General features: G+C 43.7%; 1 protein-coding gene across 1 annotated transcript; it reads left to right on the top strand.

Moving 5' to 3' along the window:
• The first annotated feature begins 743 nt into the window (after positions 1-743).
• OTULINL (OTU deubiquitinase with linear linkage specificity like) lies at positions 744-23,575 on the top strand. Its single transcript, XM_086469182.1, has 8 exons — positions 744-921; positions 14,120-14,279; positions 14,386-14,417; positions 14,531-14,622; positions 16,365-16,514; positions 17,304-17,432; positions 20,170-20,442; positions 21,475-23,575. Exons 1-8 carry the CDS (start codon positions 825-827, stop codon positions 21,652-21,654), a joined length of 1,113 nt encoding a protein of 370 aa, XP_086325308.1. The 5' UTR covers positions 744-824; the 3' UTR covers positions 21,655-23,575.
• The last annotated feature ends 1,585 nt before the right edge of the window (positions 23,576-25,160 follow it).

A 25,160-nucleotide genomic window follows, 5' to 3' on the forward strand; every position in this document is an offset into this window, starting at 1 on the left:
CAGAAGAGGAATCTGGCAGGGCAAATGATTGCTTCCACCTCTGAAACAAGAACTTGTGGGTATTTTCAGAGCAGGAGACTGGATTTAGTGAACTTGTAAGCTATAGTACTGGGATATATCTTCCAACAGTGTAATTAAGAAGCAATTAGTAGCCTTAGACAGTAGAGAAACCACTGGTCTCATTTAACTTAAGACAATGAGCGAGAAGGGGAGAGGAAAGAATCTCTCAAAGGACCCTTTGCTTACTCTCATTCAAAATCCTCTATCTATGAAGTGATTTAATCACATCTGTGTGAACTTTGCTTTTACATAGCACGGTCTGTATCTTAATAGAGAAGGGATGCTGGTGTGGATCACCTGTTTCCTCTTCCTGGTCAGAGTGTTTCTACAGAAAGCACATTGATTGCGTGATAAGTAATGCTAAATGCTCAGCAATCAAACGTGACATTGGAGTCGAGGCTGTGACTCTCTGAGGGCTACCACTAAGATAGAGACCACGCATGGGTGGTACATCACAGTTTGAAAATCGCCCTGCAATCTCCAGCCCTCAAACAGCTTGGAAGATGCGGAGGGAGGTAGCAATGTGACCTTTATAAATAGCTGAGTTATACTCGATTTTTTTTTTTCTTGCGGCTTGGATATGGAGAAGCATAGACAGCCCATGTCACTCTGAAAACTTTAACGGAAATGAAACAGGAAGCCAGATCCTTTCACAGCTTGTTGATCTGTGAAGACAGGCTGAGTCTGTGGAGACTCATTTTCTACCCCCAGAAAAAGAAGTCAGTGGAGAGAAATCCAGTTGGGGGGAATACTCTGGAGAGGAGATGCAGAGGCGACATGACAGAAAGACAAGTAAGAACAGAGGCCAGTTCACTGACCAAGAAAAACAAAGCAGAATTAACCACTCAAAGAGAAGTGTTGGTAAGTTTGTAGAGCTGTGCTCTAAATTTTGGCATCTCACCAAGCTGGTGATCAGCTATAGAAAGGTCCTGTGCTGCAGATCACAGCTGCATGGGCACTGCTTCTGCCTATGCTTTGGATGGTACCTTGGTAGCAGCAATAAATGATGATAAACAGGGAAGGGTTTCCTGACTGTTAATAATGCACTCGAAAAACTGAAGGGTGAAACTCTCACCAGTTCTGCATCTAGGTTTCCTGCTTTTACTGGGTTGGATGCTGTTGCCTTTGTCTCAGCGGACCCTTTTGGCACTCCTTTTGAATTATTTACGTTCTTTGGGCTGTGGTTATAATCCTGCTGCTCACCTGCAGATGGGAGCGAGAACACGGCAGTTGCTTCTGCTGCTGATTTGTGGGTTTAAACAGAGATGGTTAAAATGTCTTCACACTTGCTTAGCACGGCTTTCAGTATCAGCTTTTACTGTAATTGCTATGCAGTCTCACGTGAGCACCAGCGGAGCGAGGTAGTCAGTTACGTCTGCAGCTTGGAGATGCCATGACCTGCAGAAAGCCTGGAGGTTCACATCATGGGCAAGTTCATAATGCTCCCCTAAAGGAAGCAAGTATCACAAACACCCCTAAGCAGTAGAAGTTTGCCATCGCACATAGCCTTGTCTGAGTATCACAAAGGTGTGCAAAAGGCCGTGACCAGGAGGAAGTCTGGAGGAAGAGAATCAAGCTGTTTCCAGTCTGAGCTCCCAGGAGCTCTCTTTCCCCTTGTCCCCACGGAGCTGCTGTCTGAGGCGAAGCAGGGGATATATTACTTCTGCAGAAACATGTTGAAGGCATGCTCTAAGTAAGGCCTGCTCTAGCTCTCTACCTTGTTTTCCAAGATATTTTGGGGAAGTTCACACTTTCCGAAGCTTTCTGAACCCTTGTAGCAGCATGTTTCAACTTCTGCACAGTCCGTAGCAGAAACTGCCTTCCAGTTAGCTGCTATTCCCCTTTTTGCAGTTGATCCCAGTTCAGACTTAGACTGTGCTTGCTCTCCTTAGGATTACCCTAACTCATACTCGGCCAACAGGAGCGGCATACCCTGACCAGACCAGCAAGAAGTGCAGGAGGCCTGTGTGGTACCCAGCTCAGTCTCAGCAGAGCTGCCTGCATCCCAGGCCAAGTAGGAGCTTGCAAAGGAGGGAGGCGGGTAGAGGCTGTCCTGTCTCAGCGACTTGCAAGGAGGAGAGACAATATTTTCCTGCCAAAGCCCACAAATGGGAAAAGGGAGTAGAGAGCTCTCCATCAGTGGCTCAGGGAAGAAGTCCAGAAAGAGCTTAAGGAGGAAGAAAAGGCATATGGACAGTGTTAGTCAAAAAAATACCTCAAGATGTTTCAAGTAAGTGATCTCTGTTTGATTGATTGCCCCAGGGCTTATTTCCAGCAAAAGCAGCCATAGAGGGGCGTAGGCTATTCTCTAGATTGCACTGAAGTGCTTAACAAATGCCCTGAGAAGAGAGCAGAGAGCCAGGAAGTGGGAAGGGCTCACTGATATGGGGGCTGATCTGCAGCATTTGTACTCTGTGTGTTTCATCTCTTCTCTCTGAGTCAGCAGCCAGACAAACATTAACTTTCAGGCCTGTCTGCTCAAATAAACCACCTGCTAAACCCTAAGATCTTAACACAGGTTAGAGGAGGCAGAAAGAGGCAAATTGGATTTGGCTGGGACACTAAACCATCAAGCAGCACCGACACTAAGGCGAGAAGGAAGCTGGAGCATGTGATAACTGCAGGAACGACATGGCTCAGAAACAAATCTGAGTACCTTGGAGCCTTCACAGGTGGATGCTGTGTGAGCTATATCCTAACAGCATCTCTCTTGGCTGTGCCTCCTACAGTAAACCACAAACTGCATGTCCGAATGGAAAGCACCAGCTAGCTGATGCTGCAGAGAGGCAAAAAAAAAAAACTATTTTTTTCCAAAACGGATTTTTTGGTGGAGCAGCACACAGTGATAAACAACTGACAGCTTTAGGCCTCTTAAGTCAACTATTTACTTTTGCTATTTTTAGCCGTTTTTTAAGCCTAGATTTGCCTTTACTTGGGTAAGTAAGTGAGTTCGTGGCCTTCTGTGAGTGCACCTAAGCGACCACTTGGCACACTGATATTTTAACAGGCTCTGTCTGTTGTCTCCCTTGCCCAGACTGTCTGAGGTGGATGGAGAAACAATCTGATATTCATGGCAGACAGTACAAATATCTTCACTGTTCATGAAAAGTGTTAATTGCCTATCTCCAGCCATTTTAATATCCTATGATACTTTAGACGAACAACAGAACAACCCTGTAAATTTGTCCCAGCTCTGTACTGGAACAAACTGCTTGTAACTCTGTAAAAGATTTAAGTCTGCGTCACTTGTTCAGACCATTACAATTCCCTTCTGTTTTTCCTGCAAACGCCCTAGGGAGATGAAGAAAATTGTTCTTTAATGTGTAACCAGAAAAGAAACGACACCGATCTATGCAAATTCTCTGCATACAGCTGGGACAGCTAAAAGGCTGCTATAAGGGAATGTACTTGGCACGGGGCGGGGGGGATTTCTTTCCAGATGAATGCACTTCATCTTGTTAATGAGTGAATTAGTGAGGAAATCTACTTTTAATGATGGGGAAAAAAACCAACCCACAACTGCGAAGTGACTCAGTCGTGTTTGTTTCACGGCTGGCTTGCAGGCAGGTGCTGGTCAGGTCGGTCTCCGTGAAGGCACCTGCTGCTCTATAACGTACAATGACGCCGTGCGACACCAGAGCGCCCGGTGTGCCCCGCTGATGGAGGGGCTGCTGGGGAACGGGGCGCTCCGCCGGGCTCTGGGGCTGACGACAGGCCCAGAGGTGGGTGGCGGGGCTCAGCCCTCCTCCCCGAAGCGGGTCCGCCGCCACTGCCCTGCCCGCGTCACCCCTCGGTTTCTGGGGGCGGCTGGGAGGTCTCCGGCCTTCTCGTCGCCCAGCAAAGAGAAACCAAGGCCCCCGACCCCCCCGAACCCCGGTGCCGGGGCGGCGCGGAGCGGGGCGCAGCCGGGCGGGGGGCGGCCCCGCGGGATCCCCGCCCCGGGCGGTGCCGGCGGCGCGTTCGCAGCCGGGGTTTGGTCCCCGGGGCGGCGCAGGCGGCGGAGCAGGTGAGGCGCGGCGGGACGGCCGCCGCCGCAGCGAGGGTTCGCCTTTGTTCGTCGTCGCTTTGTTTTTTAATTTAATTTCCCGCTTGGACTCCTTGGGGGCCGTTTATCCCGAAGTGGCAACCCTCGGGAAGCTGCTCCGAAGGTCCCCGCGGCGGGACCGCCTCGGTGTGGCACCCCCCGCCCGCGGTGCGGCCGGCCGGGAGCGCGCACCTGCCCGGGGGCGGCCCGGGAGGGGCTGGCGGGGCCGAGGGTGCCCGGCGGGGCCTGCGGGAGGGGGTTTGTGGTGGTTTGGACTTCGTTTGGGAACGGGGGCGTTCCGAGCGCCCCGCGCTGCCGGAGACGGTCGCCCCGGAGCAACGGCGGGGGCTGCTTCCGCAGGAGGGGGGGGGGGTGTGGGGTGTGGGGGTGGGCTCGCTGTTTAGTTCTGGGGTTTTTTTTGTTTTGTTTGGGCTTGGGATTTTGGTGTGAGGTTTTTTTGCTTGGGGAGGGGGGGGGGCGGGAGTGTTGTTTGTTTGTTTTTACTGTGTGGAATCTGGAACCAAATGTTGCAGGCTGGCTGCTGTTCCCATCAGAAAGGTGAAGGTTTAGGAAAAAGGGGCTAAGGGGATCAGAAATGAGCACGTGATTCGGGAAGACGGACAGGCACCCCTTCTGACCTGCTTGCCAGCTGCCTGTAGCTCTCAGTATTGCGCATCTTTAAGCCGCTGTGAGTGGTCTCGTCGGTGTGGAATGCCCTGCCGGCTTGCTTTGCTGCTGCACGCTTTAGGATACGTTTCTGCTCTGCTGGTCTCTGGTCCAGCTGCTGCGCTGCCTCTCGTACTAACCAACTAGTTTGCTTTTTGGAGGAGTTGTACAAATTGTATTCCGCTTATACTTTCATTTTCTGCAGTGGAGAAAGAGCCAGATGCCTGTGGCATTTAGTAAGTGAGTTCTAAGCAAGCGCGGTGCTGACTGCTCTGCTGCTAACACGTGCAAGCGCAGCGATTCCCAGTTCTGTCCTTTGGCCCATTCCAGTTTCTGCAAGTGATGAAACAAAGAGGGAAAGTGTGTGAAACAGGAAGAAATGACCCATTTTGGTTTTAAGGCTCAGAAAACGTCTTCGCAGTCACTGAAGTTTGCTGCTTTAAGAATTTTGTTTCTTTACTGCTCGACAAATAATATAATTAGAAATCAAAGGGGACATCATACAGTAAGAGAAGCTGGAACTTTGCATATCTGTACAAAATACTACAGGATGACCGGTGTTAGAATTGATTTTCAAGGGCAGAACCAGCATTAAAATGCTGGTCAGCATATGAAATGTAAGTGTTTTTATGGACAAGCATCTGCATTTGGATTTGGAATTCTGAAAAAAATACTTCATTTTCATAGTTCTGAGTTTTTTTCCCATTGGGATTTAAGTCTTTTCAAACTGTTTAACTTTTTGGACCAGGTTGCCTGACTAGATGTCAATCAGCATCAGGACTGTCTGTCCACCTTGCTTCTTAGATATAGCTTCCAGGTTAAATCCTCACTTCCTATCTACCAAGGGTATAACAACAAACATTAAAGGGTATTTCAGTAATGTCTGGCAGTTTTTCCTTGAGCTTAATGTCTGAAAATGATTGACCTTGCATGATTACCCAGGCAAATGAGTTTGAGAGTTCAGAAATACCTCTGTGGTGTACCTCATGACCCCGTGCAGGTGAACCGTGGGAGTCAATGGTGCCAAACTATGCTAGGGGAGATGAGTATGGTTATAATTTAGTTGTTTTGAAAACACAGGGGACTAACCAGTGCTCAGGAGTCAAAAGGTGCTATACTTAACGCTGGTTTCATTACACTTGCATGACGAAATTTGTGGGTGTGATTAGAATTGCACAAAGTTTAATTTTCTTTCGGTTTAGGCTGTGAAATTATTTTTTAAAAAATTACCATTGGGCCACATTAGTCCTATTCTAATGACTTTTTTTCAGGCATTCTAACTTCTGAAGGAGTATAATGTAGTCAAATGCTAATCTGAGTTGCTGTCTGACATCTGACCCTGAATAGCTTCAGGATCTTTCTGCTTTGAGGGAATTTGGGAAAGCATGGTGGACGCACGGCATCCTTTCTGCACTCCTGGGTTGGTACAGCTGGCGTGGTGCTGGCACGTAGTGTAATGGGGAACTTTGCTGCGTGCTCTGTTGCTGGGATTCCTGGCATGGCAAACACTGGTTCCTCTGTGCATGGGTGCAGTGCTGGGGATTGGGCATGGCAATGTCATGCCTTCCAGAAAGATAGAGAAATAGCTGTTTATTAACTAAAATGTCAGTGTTTTGTGATAGAAATCTGTCAGGACTCATGTACTTCAGCCACAGCAACGCAGAAGTGGTCAATGACAATTTTAAGAGTGGTTTGTAGCTCGGTATCTTGTATCTGTTCTGAGGTGCTAGAGAGAGTTTAGTTTGTATGTTACAAAATTTGGTTTGATGGAAAGCTTGGGTTTTTTTTCCCATGAACAGTCTAACTCATGGTTGGGCTATCTGTTGCCTGATCATGTAAAATAATGTCAAAGTTTTGCCCCAGCATAAGTGAGGAAAAAAAAGGAGGTAAGAGTGTTACTGTCCACTTCTTGAGAAGGCTCCAGTGAAGGCAAACATGTTGTAAAATACTCCAAAACTGCTGCAGGCTACTTCATGGATATTCTGAGAAATTTTTAAGTCAGCAGCTTTTAGTGTCTTTTCAGCCTTATTCTGTCTTTGTAGCTTCTTCTCATTCTTTCACTGCTGAGGAGTGATCATTTACATTTTTGGCATTCTCGGGATCCAGGCCCTGGCGCTTGGGATTTCTGTGTAGCCTGTGTGGAGGTGCTGGAAGCTCCTGACAGAGAGAGGAGATGTGTCCATAGCGCCTGTCCCCATGTCACTGGCTGGGACAGATGCCACTTACACCACGTACCCGTGCAGAGGGATGTGGCTAACAGGGTAGCTTGTTTGTTGAAAGAAATGCTTGGGCAGCATATTTCCTTGAGGAGATGGCTGTGGATGAGCAGAAGACTTGTATTATTTGAGCCACATAGCATTAAGGTGGCGGGCTAAAACTATGGGTTGATGTGGCTTTATATGCTCAGTCTCTAGTCCTTGTGCTAGCTCTGTATGGCCTCTCGGGCAAGACCCCGTCTCTCGGGCAAGACCCCGTCTCTCGGGCAAGACCCCGTCTCTCGGGCAAGACCCCGTCTCTCGGGCAAGACCCCGTCTCTCGGGCAAGACCCCGTCTCAGATTGCTTGTCCATAATATGTTGCTGAGATTTTCCGGATTTTTTTTAGCGTTTGGCTTTTATGTTTCCAGAGTGGGGTGGTCATCTTTGGTAAATGGTGCTATGAAAGTGGGAAATGCGTACCTTAGCATCAAACTACTGCCTTGATGTGATGTGGTGTGCGTGGGGCTTTGACTGTCATCCAAGCCTGCCCTAGCATCTGTGCAGCGAAGCAGCACCACGGCAAGGTGCTTGTCATTGCCCACAGATCAGCTGTCTCCAGGGAAATGCTGGCAAGTTTTTAATTGGTGAGTTTGTGCAAAAATCAGCCTTTCAGCAAACTTAAATACTTGTTTCAGGTTGGTCTGTGTGACAAAGAGAGTTCCCATGGGTTTACCCTGGTTTTGCTCTGAGCACAGCACCGTGCGTGTGCCTGCTGCGTTTGTCCGGGAGCGACCTGCAGACGTGTTCGTTGTCCTTCAGTTCTGGTTTCATATCGTGTCGCTTCCTGTGCAGAAATTTCAGCTGTGACATGCTTGCCAAAGGCTGAGGCCTTAAAAATAGGGGATTTCATATCATTATAGATCTTTAAAAATGGCCCTGCTGGGTTCCAAGGTTAGAAACTGTCTGGTGCTCTGTATCTCATTTTCTTAGTTTAAAAGTAAAAGTAAGTTGTGCCTCTGCCAAGTGCCAGCCCCTCAAGAAGAGCTCGATATGTAGGCTCACACTTAACCATATTTTACAGGGCTGCATAATTTGTATTTTATGTAGACCTTGCCGTATAACTGTCCAATTCTTAGGCAGTTTGTGCAAATGCAGATGTGTCAGGGAACCATGGCCTCTCGGTCCCTGCAACCAGTGTCCAGAGTTCTTTGCTTGAAGCTTCTCTTGGCATCCAGATGTCTGTAACAATACCAAACGTGCACTAGCAATAAAAATAGTAATGTGTTTTTGCAAGCAGAGAGCTTCCACACAGAATATTCCGAGTCCAATAAGCAGCTTGTTTTCCTCTATGCTGCTCGCATTGAGATCTTTGCCATGCAGGTTTCTGTTGACATTCTCTCTTCCTCGATCCAGGTGTCTTTCACCCCTCCTTGCGTGCAGCTGGGGGGCTACGCTGCTTTGCCACTTGCATCCTTGCTGCAGTGGTGGCCTCTCCTGTGGGTATTTTATATATATATATATATAATTCATGTTGCTAAGGGAGACTTCAACTTTTTCTCCTGTAACTGAAGCTTCAGTTCTGCAGACAAACAGAAAAACCCGCTTAGACTATCAGCTAAGCCTAAGTGTAAGAAGATATTCGGGAGGAAAATATTTCCTTTACTGTGTCGGCTTGGATTGAGCAAAGCAACAACGAAGAAGGGGGGAGCATTTTGAGAGTTGTGTTTGCAAATAGATAAACCAGAAACAAACATGAGCAGCATTAGGGATGACTCATGCAACTCAGCAGCAGGCTAATAAGAATCCTTAGACTGGACTTCCTTCAAATAATAGATGTCGTGCATTTACATAACTTCTGTTTGAAGTGTACAGGCATTAAATAGCAATTCTGAATGAGGATGGATTTTTTTTTTTCCACATTAAATAAAAAATAATCATGGCAGCAGAAATTTCTGAGGCTCCTTTTTTAAAAGGAGGCTAGGTTATTTTTTCATTATTTTTTTACTCATACTTAGGAATTAGAGCTTTAAAGAGAGAGATACTTGGTTTTTTTGTGGCATGAAATGCTTTTCACGTATTGCTCTGGACTGTAAATTCTCTGATGGCTTCTTTCATGTTTTTTCTTATATAAATGGAAGTGTAGCTGAGCTTTATTTTCTGAAGGTGCTGGATAAAGCACCCTGTACCTTAAAAAGGAAGCTGTATTATACAGGAGATCAAAAGGAAAGTTCAGTTCTTGTAGGCATTTGGAGAGAGGGAAATGGTATGTGCAGGCTAGGGTATGCATTAATATCTTGATTATATAGATGAAATTGGTTTTGTAAAGATAACTGTAATAGGGTATACTTTAGATAATCACACAGTAGGTAAGAATGCATTATGCTTGTTACTACAGTGTAGGAATAGGTGTCACAACTGGATAGGTATGTTAACAGCAGGAGATTGGGTCCTGTTGATGATCAGGGAGTCCAAAGAAGGCTGCTAGGCTTTCTACTCTATTTTTTCTGTAACATCTTTGCAGAAAGAGGACAAGGGCTGAGAGAGCACTTGAGACTCCTACGCAGGACAGCTGTGTAAATAAAGACTTTCTTGCAAGTGACGGGCCTCAGTGCTACCGAAACTATTCCATTTTCTAGGTAATTGCATGATTCTAGTTACAGTTTGGGGCTAGGATTCTGTTCTGTTATTTTTTTTGGAGTAGAAGTTGAGATCTGATCAGCGGACACGGTTGAACTTTTGGTAAGTCACTGATGATTACCATCTTTGCCTGTAAATGATTCTCTTTTCCTTCTTATACCAAGTAGAGATCATCTCTAGATGTTAAGTTAGAACAGGTGAAGAAGGTTTGCTTAACAAGTTGACATGGCTTTGTAATTAAATAGTTATTGAATTAAGCAGTGCTTCCCACCTATCTTGGTATGTGTTTAATCTGTTCTGTTTCAGTAGTTTTGCATTTTTTTTGGTGTGGTGCTGATAATAGACAGAGAAATCAAAGACTTTGTAATCACTTGGCACTGCTTCAAAAGGCAGGTTTCTCACTTCGAAGCTGTTATGGGGTGTAATCTATTGTAGGTATTGAATTTGTGTAATTAATAACTTTTTGTCTGTGACTCCTTGGTTCAGTCAGTTGAGGTGTATGTGCATCTGTGCATCATGCTGATGCCTGCTTTGTAAGGGTAAGTTTGCTTGTTTTCCCTTAAAAGAGGGACTTAGCCTATTTTATAACATACCTCAGTACTGATACTACATAGTCTGGAAAAAAGTGATGTGGAACTGTGAATAGAGCTCTGCAGGCACATACTCAGTGCAGGCAGACATGGACCTCCATGCAAAGCCTTGCATCTCTCAGTTCAGGGGTCTCTTTTCCTAGCTCTGGATCCAAGAGAGGAGGGAGAAGGAGGGGTACAGGTGGGCAGCAGAAGGGTTGTAACAGAGGGATCCCAAATTCTGTCTCCCCCTTTGAAGGAAGGGATACCTGCTTTTCAGGAACTAGGAACATAGTGTTGTGTGACGAGAGTATGGAACTTGGCAACTTTATCATAACAAGTACTATGTCCTGCTTCCAGTACCAAAAAGACTGTGCAAAAGAATGTAATGGAAAAAAAAGTCACAGAGCGACTTTAATTTTGGAAGACACTCTTATCTTTCTGATGGCCTTGTTGTGGGGAAGAAGGAAAAAAGTGGAAGGGTAAATGTGCCATCAGACACGGTGGAATATTGGATCGTACTTCAGCGCTGTGTGCAGTGCTGCCCGCTAGTTCCCAAGCTGTTCTCTTACATTTTGTATTTTATCAGTTACGCATTTTAAGGTGGCAGCCTCCAAAAAGGTTGTGAAAGAGTCAAATGTGGAGCTGATCCTTCAGAGACTCTTCTTGAGTTACCTGTGAAAGCAGCAGATGTTGTAGTTGTCTCTTACTCATCTTTTTTCTGGCCTTTAGTTTTTTTTTCTTCTTCTGCGTGTCTCTCCTGGTGACTTTGTGGGGTGGTAAAAACTTAAGGTTTGGTACAAGCAGGAAGTTGATGTGGCATGAAAAGAAAACACTGTGTTCTACTTGCATTGTAAGATAAACACTGCTGTCAGCTCCAACTTCATCTGTTCAACTTCTGTTCATCCCCGTGTCTGCTAGGACCTGTGTTAGAAGTCCCAGGGCTGTGTTCCCCTGTGTGGGAGAAGAGTCAAGCCTCCCTGTCCTCGTGGTCAGTCTTCAGAAAGATGTGAGCCCAGCAGCTGGTCGCAGCACCAACAGTTGTCATGGTCTCCTGAGGAACAGGATGAATTGTGTCCCTATCCCAGGGAGTGGATTTGGTTTAAAAATCTGTGGGTTTATTTTACTCCACCCACCAGTGTGTTATTAATGTAATTGCTGTTCGGTTTCTGAAGAATTTTGGAGGGGGTGGAAAGATCTATTTTAAATTGCCGCCTTCTTTAATTCATGTCTTGTTCGTGATGTATCTTTACCAGCAGCACTTTGTGATCCAGCTGCCACTTCTAAATGTCATTTACCTGAATAAAAAAATGTCATTGCATTTCTAAGTGTGACATAAGCACTGAAAGTAGTAACCGAATCACAAGGTGCTGTTTGAACAGCAGCTTTCTCATGACAGGAGGGAAAGTTTTTGAAGTCCGGGGGATGCTGTAATACAAATGTAGCAAAAATACTCAAAATCGCTTGTTTGCAGGATTTCCCATCTCCCGTTAGGCTTTTTATTAGGGAAATACCCACTTATAAATCCACCATATTAAATAACCAAATATTGTTCATCTGTTTTTATCTTGTATTCTCTGATATTGATTGGTGGTTTTGAGTGAAATCAGTAAGCCAGTGCTTTCCAGCCCTCCTTGAAGAACAGTTGCTCATGTACCTGTTAACCATATGCCTTGAAAGAGGGTTTGTTGGACTCCAGTAGGGTTTTTTCAGGATTAATACCATCAAAAACATTTTCAAAAGCTCGCTTGATTCAGCTTAAAAGCTGATGCAGACCTCTCATCTTTTTGCCTGCAAAAAGGGTAAAGGAAGAAATTTTGCATTCACATGTATTTCTGGTATTCCGTAAAGCAAAGTTTGTAATTTTAACAGGTGGACCAGCTCTCCTTTTTATAGTCCCAGTTAGTTCAAAATCAAGAGGGACCATTTTAAGTAATGAAAGTCTGCCGCGTCTTCGTTTTGATACTGTATGTTTAAATTGCTGTTAATGATTTTCATTTGAATCATCATTGGTTTTTGTACAACAGCATGACAATATAAATCCAAAATACCCACTGATCCATAGGCTGAACAACATTTATAAGCCTCCAGGTTCCATTCCAGTTAGCAGAAGGTTCAGTTGTTTACAGTCTACTAAGGCTTTTTCAATGATGATGCCTTTATCCTAAAGAAGAGAGAGGGAAAACTGCAGTGGCTTGATTCTGCCATGACTGTTGTCTGTTACTAATTCCTAGTTGTTGTTCTGTAGGTAGCAGTTTGGGTGCGTATCAAGAACGTGCCTATTGGTGTCCATCAGCAGCAACTGCGTGTGTGTGTGCTGCAAGCGGGAGTGTCCTGGTGTTTCCATGAGCTATGCCATTTTCAAACCTTACAGCTGATGTTTTGCTGCCTGTTACTTGGCATCAGTAATAAATGCTTTCTGCAGCTTCAGATTTTTGGTCTTTTTGGTTTTGTGTGAAGGCATGTCTTGCTTTTTCCTACTCAGCATGTGCAGGCATAAACCCCAGTCGTGCCAGGGGCGCACACGTCAGTGCAGCCTACGAGTAGAAGCTGACAGAAGACCTATCCATCGTCTTCTGTGTTCACAGCATACAGGTTTTGTGTGAATGGGAACTAGCACCCCAAAAGCTTCTCTGATTACCTCTTTAAAGTTTATTATCACCCTTTCATTTACAGCTCTTAACCTGCCTTTTGTCATGGGAGAGATGACATCTGGGTCTTGCCTCTGGAGAACTTGCATATGACATCCTGTAATAAAAATTCTTCAAACAACAGAATATTGGAAAAGGCCAAATATCAGCAGTGCTCTGTATATATGCAACAGTGCTTGTAAAAATGTGTGCATAGCTGTTTATCTCGTTGCCAGGAATGGGATTCATATGTAACTCTTTGACTGGATAGTTGTCCACAGTGCATGGGCTTAACTTCCTTGGAAAACTTAAACCCCTCTTAAATTTCCTGTTAAAGTCAGGAGAGGCAGAAGTTCAACTGACATAAAACTATGCTGAATGAGTAATTCCCTTTATGGACTCTCTGGAGAAGGATCTTTTCAGCCTTCTCTGGGGATGCCTTTATAAAAAGCTGAGTTCTCTTAAAGTTTTGTACTAAATCAATGAATAAGTTAGTAACAGAGCAGCTGTTGATCGTAAACTCTGGGAATTTCCTATATTCAGATTTCAGAGGGTAATTTCTCACTTAGGGAGCAGATACTGCCTTGACCAACTATTCAGCCTCCAGGCCCTCTCTCAATTCTAGGTTTTCTTATGAACAAAAGACAACCGAAATCTTCCCTAATCCTGCCTGTAATGCCAAGAGAGTGACAGAAACATGTCCTGGTTTATGTCTGTAAGGAACAGTGAGAGCGCATCCTCTTTGTGATGATCTGCTGAGCTTTCCACCAAATCCCTGGGGAGGAGCTTTCTCCGGAGTTTTACATTGACCCTAAACTTAACCAAATTGAGGCAGAAACATTTGTTTAATTCCCCGGGCAGTGGTATGATGCTTAGTCAGCTAATATTGCCTTATATGGTCTGTTTGTAGACTACAACTCCCAGGAACCCCAGGTCTTTAAAGCCTGGCCTTAGTCACAAAGTAATGACTGTACAGGTCTCTGGATCAGCCCATGCTGAAGCAAAAAATATAAATATTTTTTTGGTTATTGAACAGTTACTTTGAGATCAGTCTTCCTGTGACTCCGTTGTAACTATATATCTAGCCTTCACTGTGTGGAGGAAAGCTTGGAAATATGAACCACATGTACCCAAAACTCAAGAACTTGAAAAACTAAGTATATTAAGTATATATATTAAGTATATAAAAATATACTCACCTTTTATATTTCACGTTTTGTGTTTTATTTGGAGTCATATCCTACTTGGATGATTTTTCTTTTTGTAAGAAAACAAACAGAAAGGAGTATTGCAAAACAGTGACAAGATTTTTTTCCTGTCTTTGTCCCTATTTTAGGAAGGCATGAGGTGCGGTCCTGGACAACAGCCACCAAGCAATCCTTGTGTCTCATGTGGCAAAAAGTGAAAGTGCAGCTTATGCTAAGCATGTCTTTCCTCGTTGCTGTTTTTTGGTATTGCAGAAGGCTATACAGCTTTTTAGCACAGCTGCTGAAACGGTAGGTTTTTATTAGGCAGACTTTAATCTTCCACGCTGTTGCTTATTTCAGTAAATATTGACCTTTGGCAACTCCATTTACACCTGTTTTATCATTTGGATTTCAGGTGGAGTAACTACCTTCAGAGAAGACTCATACGTAATCTTTTTGTTGTCATTCTATATTCATTGACACACCCCCCCACCCCCTGCAACTGCCCTTAGATGCGGAACAGCAGAAGGTAACTAATCTGTGAATTAATCTTGATTTAGGGAATCTCAGCGTGCTGACAGAAGTTGATCTACTTGGTTATAGTGCGAGAGAATGGAAAGGAGAAACAAAGCAGGCCAAACACATGAGGGAGGTAAGAGTTAAATGTTAATCTCTGTATGAGGATGGAGGAGAAGTACCACCTGGGAAAGGAACAGCATGCCCCCTGCAAGGTCCTGCCCAGCTACCAGGGCCTGCTATGCCGGCTAGGCAAATGAAAAGCAAAAGGAACAGCATGAACATGGCTCTAAATAAAGACCTCAGCAAAGCGGGTCAAAATGTAGATCAGGTTTTAGTCTTGCATCTTCTCCGAATTCCCCCCTGTAGCACCAGCAACCCACCCACACAATAGTTTTAACAGGAAAAAATCATCCCCCGTGCTAGAGCCCAAGTAACTTGGGTTTAGGTGCTGTTTCTTGGCCAGCCTTTGATATAAGGCAAAAACTCTCATTCTGGGGAGGAACAGAACGCCACACCCATTTGTCTTCCAAGCTCTGAAGGTCTGTGCTACAGCAGCCAGTGCTTGGCAGCCTCCCCAGCAGCCCCTGAGGCCCCTGTCTGGCTGTCTCAGCCACAGCTGGGGACAGGAGCTCACGCCCGAGCTGTGCCAGGTTAGGTGGCGCTCAGCGGGGGAGGAGCCGGTGTGCTGGATGGTGGCCAGCCCCTGCCTTCGTGCAGCATCTCTCTGCTCCAGCTCGGCACCCCTGGCCACACGGCGCGGCTGTGGCACTCCCCGGCCGAGGCACTTCTGTGCCGCCATCTTCTTCTGTGCCGCCATCTTCCCCTGTGCGAGGTGCTGCAGGCAGGGCACACGCGGCTCAGCTGCGCCCAGCAATTCCTGCTGCCTCATACCACATGTAGCTAGGACTAACAAGCTACTGATCTCACAGGTCATGTCCTTGTCATCCTGAGCACCCCAGTCAGCCGCTGAGTGGTGGCTGGAGACAGCCCTGGGCTGCGTGGTGAGGTGGCAGCCTCCACTGCTTGTGGGCGTCCTGGTGGAACCTTCTCTGAGCCACCTGAGCTTGCTGAAGCAGCAGGGAGCTCGCCCAGCAGGATGAGTTGAATAGGCTTGCTGTCACAGCCAATGCAAAGTGACAGTAGGGGAGACTGTGCAGCTGAGAAGTGGTGTTGGGATGGGGTGAAGCAACCGAGATGGAGGACTGGGAACTGAGAGCATCTTCCTGCCCCCTTCAGGAAGCAAACTGTAAATAAATAGCCTGTGGAACTGTAGCATTCTCTTTGTAATTCTCTGCCAGTTTATTGCTCTGAATTGTCTCAACAAGGGCTCAGATGAGAGCCAGAGGAAATGCAGGGAGTGTGTAGCTGGAAGAAGGGCCACCTACTTCAGCACAGAGCTGCCAGATCTGCTCAGTCTCAGGTCATCATTGCATGATGGATTCAGGTCAGCGCAAGGAGATGTTTTTGCCAAAAGGAGTTTTCGCCAGACGCCTGTTCCTGCCCTTTTGCTGCTCCATCCCATGTGTCAGCACAAGTTGTGAAGTGGTTGAGGTTAAAGCTATTATGGCAAAGAAGTCTTCACTGACCGGCTCTGATTTGGTTGACAATGCGGATGTTTACGCTAGCAACAGTGCAGACTGGAGCAAGTTGCTGGGTTTGGAGAGAGTGCAGAATCACTCTTAAGGGGCAGTGCCAGTTTAAGGTGTTTACAAAAGCCACAGAGTTGGAACATTTTTGTTTATATAAAACTTAAAAATATACTTTCTCATCCCTGTAGCTCCCTCTTATGAGTAGTTTGAAATTGGACTCAAATCTACATGGGTTTTGTCCAAGATTTTAAATTCTTATTGCTATTTTTTTAAAATCTTTTTTTAGGCATATGAAGAATTATTTTGGAGCTGTCATATCAAATACCTGCGACAGGTCAGGAGGGACAACTATTGTGTACTAAGAGCAGTGCTTTTTCAGATATTCAGCCAAGGCATTCCCTTTCCATCGTGGATGAAGGAGAGAGATATATTGAAGGTAAAATTAATTTCCTAAATGAACATGATTAAGGTAACCTTGCACTGCAGAAGGAATCTTTGTTCAATGTGAAGACTGGTGTGTCTGCTATGGAAGTAGAGTAGAATCATTATCAGAATTTAAAGGGAAGTTTTTAAAACTCCTTGAACTACACTTGATTGAAAAAGTGGCCCCGATCTAAACATACCAATATGAACATCAGTCTAAATTGTAATAAATAATGTGGATGGGTAAATGGTGCTGGCACCCTGCTAGATGTCACTCCCTTGACACAAAAGCGTATTTGCATCCTCCTCGTCCACACCTGTGCAAAGTCCAGTGGCTCACGTAAGAGCTGCTGAGTGTGTTGCTGGAGCAGCAGGAATCCTGCCCCGGGGTCTGGGACCTCCAGTAGGAGACAGCAGCAAGGAGGTGGGGAGCTATGGCTGCTGCCTGTGGGGGTGTGCGTGCAAACTGGAGGGTGTCTGTAATCCTGAGTACCACAGTGAATTCGGATGTTTGCAGCTTTTCCAGAGTGTGGGTTTATATATTTTGCTGAGAGAATATTTTCTTCCTTTTTTGGCTGACCCTGTATGAAAAGTTTCTTAAGTCAAATGGAGCCTCCTTAACATTTGAGTTGTTCTGAGGCCCATTTTTTTTGTTGTTGGTTGTACAACCAGAGGGTAGAACCACATTGTAAATTATAATGTGTGTAGACAAGTTTATGTAACTTTATATTCTACTTCTTGTTATGCTTATGATTAGCTGCCTTTTTTTTTTTTTTTTTTTTTTTTTTTTCTCCTACCCCAGCTCCCAGAAAAGCTTTTGTATTCCCAAGGTTGCAACTGGATTCAGCAATACAGTTTTGGGCCAGAAAGATACACAGGTCCCAATGCCTTTGGTAAATTGCGCAAATGTATGGAGACGTTAAAGATGAATGTGAGTATTTAGGAAATGCTTGGGAGGAATAAAAGCACTGAGAAATGGGTTGAGACAGAGTTAGGGAACTGCTCCTGATTATGTATTTTTATGGCAGTTAGCCTCACTCTCAGGTTCAGAGAGCTGAGCTGCTGGAAAGGCCATCACCTGTCCTGCAGGGGAATCCAGCTTTTGGGGATCCACTAGGCTAAGTACTCAGGGGTCCCCCTGCAAATTAGGGAGGGCAGCCTCCCCACAGCTGTTACTGTGTGGCAAGTTGCCCTTGCCATCAAGTGGCTTCTGCAGTATCTCATAATTTCAATTAAAAATTACTACATGCTGTATGAGATCCTCCTGGATTCCCTCCCCCAGTGGGAGGGAACAAACAAACGGTTCATTTTCTTCTCAAACTATTGTCTTTCCTTTGCTCCCATCTCCATAAAATGTTTTATTTATCCAGTTTTGCAATAGTTTCTCTCTGTAAGCTGAAGCACTTGATTACAAAGACCTGTCAGCCTCGCTGCCCCCTCTGCTCAACATAGCCAGATTGCCTGCATTCCCAACTCTTATTTACATGTTTAAAACCTGGGGAGTTTTAGTGTCCCCAAAGCCTTCTGAAACAGAGTTAAAGACTCCTCTGGGGTTTCTGCATGTCTGCAGTTGCGTGAGGTCTGGACTGTTCCTATTTCCTTTGCCACAGGCTGTCCCTAGCACACCCACCACCCTCTCCTCCCCATCTTCCTCCTGCCAGGCAGTTGCTTTGTATGCTCTCATGGGTCACAACCATCAGGTGGAGACTGATATTTGCTGGACTCCAGGGTTTTGGCCAGTTAGCTTGAAACACTTCTCTGAAGGCATCCATTATCCAGTATGTCAGACTTTAAACTGTCATTTTTAATTCTACAATACACCATGGTTCTGGGTTGTCTTACCACAGCCACAACAGCTTATTTTACTGGTACTCATTTAAGCTAGTTCCTTTTATGTGGCCCTGTGTATATGAGCCACAACTCTGTAGAGTTAAATGCTATTATCAGTGATAGTAACTGCTAGAGAAACAATAAACCACAAATAGATTTATTTAGCTCTAGAAACAAAGTATGAGTAATACAAAGAGGGAATTAAAATAGAGATCTGGTCCTTGTCCCTTGCCTGCACCCTTGCTGTGCCACAGTGACAACTGCCTGTCTTCTTGAGACATGCCTGGTGGTTCTTGTGTGCAGTTACCATTGTGTTCTGGTTGCTCTTTGTGTTTGCCACTGTTGGATTGTTTGGCTTTTATTTTTAACTTCTTGTAGTTCTTTTAAGTTGGTGATAGTCCCTTAGCATGAAGCATTTAAACTGGGTGTTTGTAGAGAAAGCTTCAAGTCAGCACAGTGAACAAATCCATACACTTAACAAATTGTTGTGGAGCAGCTGTATGATGCATTATGCTGTTATTTGGCATGAGGTCTAGCTCCCAACTTCATTTTATTTTTCTAAAGATGCTGTTTGGCAAGTGAGATGGATTTTTGCCTGTTTTCACTAACAGGGTTCTCTGCCTTTCCCAGCTCCCTCGTCATCTTGTGGGCTGCTGCCTGTTGTGCCTGGGCCGTGTTGGTTAATAGGTGCTTTACGCTTAGGACAGGCTTTTCACTCAGGTAGTAGAGGTCCTCTAGCAAAGGGGCATTAGTGGTTCATCCACTTGGTCTCATTTTTAACCTGTAAGGAGAGTCTTCAGGAATGCATGAGGAGATGGGGATCTGTTTCTCCATAGTATTAATGGGCAAGTTAGATTTACTTTTTTTTTTTTTAGTTGCAATTCACAGTTTATGGCCACTTCAACATATAAATGATACGAGCACAGAATTACTGAAATGCATTTGAATCCCAGTCATTGCACATCATCTCTTATCATAGTCCCAAAAATCTCTCAGTTCCAGACGACTCTTTTTAGCCACTGTGTTCAGGACTGGGAACTTTAAGCTTTCTGATTTGGTACCCAGTCCAGCATTGTCTCCTGGACGGCCCATTTTCTGGATGTGATGAGAAATTCCTATCCCATTCCTGTCCCACCTTTGTCTTTGTCTTATCTCTTCTTGTGCAGCCAACTTACCATGACCTCATGAAGCAGAAGACACTAAAGACATACAGATGTGTACAGTTCATAATACCATGCTGGCTTGTCCAGTTTGTCTATATTCCTTTTAATTGACATGCTTCTGAATCAGGCTCAGTATCTAAAGAATTCAAGCCAGGACAACTTTTAATGTAAGGGGTACTACTTACTTCAGAGGAAAACCACTGAATTTTGGAAACTGTAAGTTAAAAACAGGTCAGGAATCATCACTTAATGTAACCTTTGCTTATGGCTTAGTGTGTATGTCTGATGCACCCACACAGATTTCTTGTAACTTTCTGAGGTCCTTTTGATGGTTACGCTCCTGTCAGACTCTTTACTGACAGTGATACCTGGATTTTCTACAGTGGTCATGGGTGGCTTTTGTGTAGGGGAATTAAATTTGCTTTCTCATAGACTGTCATTAGCATCCAGATGCTTGGAGCTGTCTGTAGCAAATAGGTTCAGGTGGATAAATGGAAACTGAAATGTGTAAGGCTTCAAATTTCACTGTGGATCCGAAGGAGCCACCTGCTTATCTGCACCACCATTTGGCCACACTAATGGTATAGTAGAGACTGGCAATTGTTCCTTTTGGATCCTTTCATATTAAATAGACTTCTTAATAATTTTATTAATATTCTTCTGTGTGCTTTCCAGTGGGCTGAGATAAGTGCTACTAAAGATCATGAAGAAAGAGGAAACATGTGTAATACACTCTTTTCTGATGAGAGCAAGGAGCACAAACTATACGAGGCCATAAAATTCATCATGCTCTATGAAGTTGTCGAAGCCTATGAGCAGATAAAGAACAGGGAAGAACCCATACACAACCTTTTTAGCCTTCTCCTTGCTCGTGATTCTTCGTCTGACCCTTTGAGTTTCATGATGAATCATCTGAACTCCATAGGTGACTCTATTTGCCTAGACCAGGTAATGATTTAAATGAAAATTAAATTCCACCTCTGATGGGATTGGGTGTATATATCATACATCATCCGTGATAGCTGGCCCATTTTTTTTCTTTGGGATGTGGGAAGCAGACTGAGGATAGTCATTTATCTTCCAGGAAAAAGACTGTAGCAGAGTAAAATGGGGTGGTCATTTTTCTTGCTGGGCCAGAAATAAATGCTGCAAGCTATCAGTGAGACATAGTGTAGTACAATGATACTTCTGATGTATAAAATAATTTCCGATTATGCAGATTTGACATGTTGTTTTGCTTTTCCTATCTGTTCTACCATGCCAAACCCTCTGTCATCACTCTTAATTTTTTTCCCCTCTTTGGTTACCATTACATCTAATGTCTGTTAAGAGTACGTAATGGGAACTCTATTAACTGTTCACCTTTATATGTTAAGTCAACTGTTACATGTTGCAGTCACCTTCAGGAGCAGTTTGATTATAACTGAACAAGTTCTGCCCTGTCTGGCTGTGCCCAACGATAAAAGCTTTTTCCAAAAGATTTTTCCAAATTAAGCAATCCTTTACAAGAAGAGTCAATGAAGAGGCCAGTTCTCAAGTTTCATATACATGAAGTACAAGGAAATTTTTTCCTTTTACTATTATATTTCCCTCATGTAGCAAATGATCACAAGGTGGCAGGCTTCCCATTTTTCAAGGTGTATCAATCTTTTAATACTAGCTAGTCCCTTCTTGCTCCCCACTAAGCTGTGTGAGCTGGCTTTGGGAGCAGGTTATGTATTGTGTCAGGTGGAAGAGGGATGTTTCCAGAGCGTCAAGCATTAACCACAATGTCCTGTACATGCAGAAGAGCAGTGGAAGGACTGTTGGAACATTGAGAATAACCTCAAACTTTTAATTTTCTTACTCGCCTTATAAAAGGGCCACTTTTATTCCTTGTCCGCTATTTTGAAGCTAGATGACTTGCCTTAACTTGGATTATCTTTGGTTTAGTTTTCTAAGTCTAAAAATAAATGTCTTACAGACTTCTTTCATCTTTAGGTTGAACTGTTCTTTCTTGGATACTTACTTGAAGTAAAGATAAGAGTTTACAGACTGCATAGGTTTAATACTGAGGAATTTCAAGTAAACTATCCAGACGAATACAGAAGGGAATGGAATGAGATTTCTCTCCTGACTGAGGATGACCGCTACTATCACATCCCCCTTTTCAGAACGTGAAGGACTAGTGACTTTTTTCCTTTATATAATATAGCGAGTGACCAGTTCCAGTGAATTAGGTTTCTAATCGGCAGCAGTAAGATTTTGAGAATGCTCGTTAATGATTGCAAAATGATTTACGGTTTATTGTGTAAAATTTTTGCTTTCCCAATGCAGCTCAATTTACCATCAGTCAGCCATAAAAACCATAAACCTTTGCTATACTATCTAGGGGGAAAAAATGTCTTATTTGTGGGTTGTCAGACAAGAAAGATTGGACTGCGTGGCAAAGGCGGCAAAGGTAACGCTGGCTTTTCCGTTGCTAGCCTAAGGGTTTACGCCGTCATCTCTGGATGGGTTAAACTCAAGTTCCTAAAGCAATTACTTGCCTCCCCAGGAAGCAACTCCCAAGGTCCTACAGTTTATACTCCAGGCTGTTAAACTTGCTCTGACTTGGGGCTGCCTAGGATGAGAGGACATAAGCTGGGGCCTCTGCATAGCTGCTTCAAATCCCATTTGCCTTCCCCACTCCCTGTTGCTGGAACACCTCCCTCCAGGGACTGGCAGAGCAAGCAGCTGCAGGCGGTACTTACTTCAGACATGTGAAATGACGCTGTCTGCACTCGGCGCTGGTATCTGGAGGTGAAGAAGTGTTCCATGGAGGGGGAAGAAACCAACACACACAAGAACACTGTGCCAGATGAACAGATCTACATTGTAACTGAGGAAAGTACGTAAGCTTTCTCAAAGCTACAAAGGGCAGTATTAATTAATGAGTAACACGCAATAGGGGTATACCCCTGGTAGCTGCCTATGCCTATTTACAACTTGTAAATCCTGTAAGAGCTGATTTCAGCATTACCTGCCAAGATTTCTTTTGCAGTTCATCCGAGAAAGCTGTGCACAGAATACATTCACAAACACTGCATTTTTAGAAAATATTATTTGTCTGTGCATTATGTGACTTTACCAGTGTGCATACATTTTATTCTCTGAGTATATATTAATCTCCTTGCATAAGATTGCTATCTGTAGTTTAGACCTCACTGTTTGAAGATGTCTGTCTGGGACAACTAAATGAGATTTATCTTATTACATGGAACATTTTGCCCAGTGCTGTTTTCTAAAAGAATCAATTGTGTTTTGATTATCTCAAAAATAAGAGACCTTTATTTGAGGAAATATTAAAAAAATGTAGCAAATTTAGCAAAATATTTGTGAAAAGCTTACAGTCCCATAGGCATATGGTTGTATCGAAGAAAGTGGGATTTAATAAGAAACAAAGCCTCTCCTTTCCTTATCCTAGAGATATGGGGACAGGCAGGTTTGGTTTTTAATTCCTGCAGGAGAAAATACAAGCCAGTAACCAAAATGTGAACAGGGCCTGCAGGAGCTAAAGCAGTGGGATGAGGTAACTAAATGGTAATGCTTGGAGTGCAGAGAGACCGCTCGATTCCTTTGTGTGAAGGAAAGCAATTTTATCCCTTCCAGTTGTTTTATTTGTGTATGTGTGTGTGTGTATATATATATTTATAAACACCAACACCTGAGTTGTGTATTGTAACAGTTTTGTTTCCTGAATGTTTTTCTAAGTTCAGTTTTGTTCAATAACTTGTAGCTTTTAATTAAGGAGTCTTGATACCCTTAATAATTTCATCTCATCAAAACCTGCATATCAAATACTTTATTTATTAAAAGAAACTTTTTTTTTCACAGAATGAAATAATTTGCCTACTTCAGATTTGGTTCTGCTCTGCACAGGGAAATGTTATGCCTGCGAGTAGGGTATTGCTATCTATTTTGCATCAACAGTAACTTCTGCAGCTATCAATAAACCTGTCTGCATTTTATTCTTGTTTTGGTACAAACAGACATACCAAAAAAAGGATGTATTTTTATAGTGGCCTTTGTAATGGTTTGTGTATTATTTATGACTAGGAATACAAAAGCATTACAGATGAAAGTATTAAATTGTCAAAATGTACATTTTTGTAATCTTGAACATTAATAGAAGGGGGTTAATAAAGATCTAACACAGACAGTGGAGTTTATCTCACTGATTTGGATGTTTGCACCTGCGCTAAGTCACTGTGGGCGCTCTGCCTTGTCAGTGGAGGGCAGTGGCATGCCGTCAGTCAGAGGAGCGGGTCTCTCCAAGGGTCTGGTTTTTCCCACTGACTGTAGTGGGAGCTGGCAGTGATCAGCATCAATCTCTGCTCTAGAGGGCTGAAGTTAGGCGAGATTAATTTTGTCCCAAGAATCCAGAAAGGACATGTTGAAACAGATCTGCTGTCTTATCAGATGTCAGACGTACTCGCTGAATCATGACCGGAACAGAAATGGGATGTGAAGAAAGAGGAACTTCAGGTGAGGATAATCGCAGCTCTTAAAGGTAAATGCAGAGGGAGCCCTGCGCAGGAGCTTGAGGAGCACTGAGGCAGGTTTGGGGCTGCACTGAGTTTTAATTGGGTTCTCGGAGACCTTTTTTTTGCTTTACAGGTATGTAAAATATATTATTTTCTACATATAAAGAAATGTATGTATATACATATATAGTGTGTGTCTGTGCATATATAATATAAAAGAAAAATACATAAAAAATAATCCTGAATAAAGTGCATCTGGAACTAAGCAGTTCTATGGCAGTGACAGGTGCTGCAGCATCTTTTCCAGTCAGTGGCACAGACAAGCTTGCTGTACAAATCCAGAAGCACACAGTTACTACAGTTTTGGGGGGGGTTTGGGGGTTTTTTTTGTTGTTTTTTTTTTTTTTTAATGCAGCATTGCAGGCAGCTGAAGTTTCAAGTCAGGATGTGTTTATTATTTATTGCTGCTAGTTTAGCAAGAAAAAGAAAACATACTGAAACCTCAGCAGTGGGTTTGGATTTTTCCCCAAACTTCAAAATGTGTGTTAAGAATGTAAAAAAGCAGCTGAAGAAATGTATAGCTTTTATTACAATGCAGAAAAAAGACATTTGAATGTCATCTTTTTTAAAAACTGTGTCTCCAAAAATAAACCAGGATCCATATTTCATTTTAACTCCAAAGAAAAATACTGGCAATCTCAATTCTTCAACTCAATACTGAAATTGCTTCTTGTCTAGATTGTGGCTACTAAATTGATTAAAAAGTGTAGTTGTTTGTCGCCACTAAGTTGACCTTTTAGTCTCAGGGTATTGAGTTTAATGTCTATGAAATAGTTTTCAAATGCAGTTTGTAATTTTCCTGAAGCACAGATTTAAGGAATATGTATGATTTTAAATTAGTTTAGTTGTCCAGAAAAATAAAGATATGTCCATTCTCTTCAAAGCACAGAGAAGACCTATGTTGGGGTTTTTTGCCAGTAGTTGGATCTCCCTGTCCCTCTGTACTTCAGCAGTATTACAGCAGTCCCACCCATGACCATTAGGTCAGTGCCATTGCAGCACTACTGTTTTTAGAGTCCATTTTTCTGAAAAGCTCCTGATTCTGAAGAAATGGTAGGGTTGGGATTTTTGAGCGACAGAAGCCCTGGTCCTTCCTCTTGG

The sequence above is a fragment of the Leptosomus discolor genome, chromosome 8 (genome assembly GCF_034619465.1).
Source record: "Leptosomus discolor isolate bLepDis1 chromosome 8, bLepDis1.hap2, whole genome shotgun sequence".
In the NCBI taxonomy this organism is placed as follows: domain Eukaryota; kingdom Metazoa; phylum Chordata; class Aves; order Leptosomiformes; family Leptosomidae; genus Leptosomus; species Leptosomus discolor.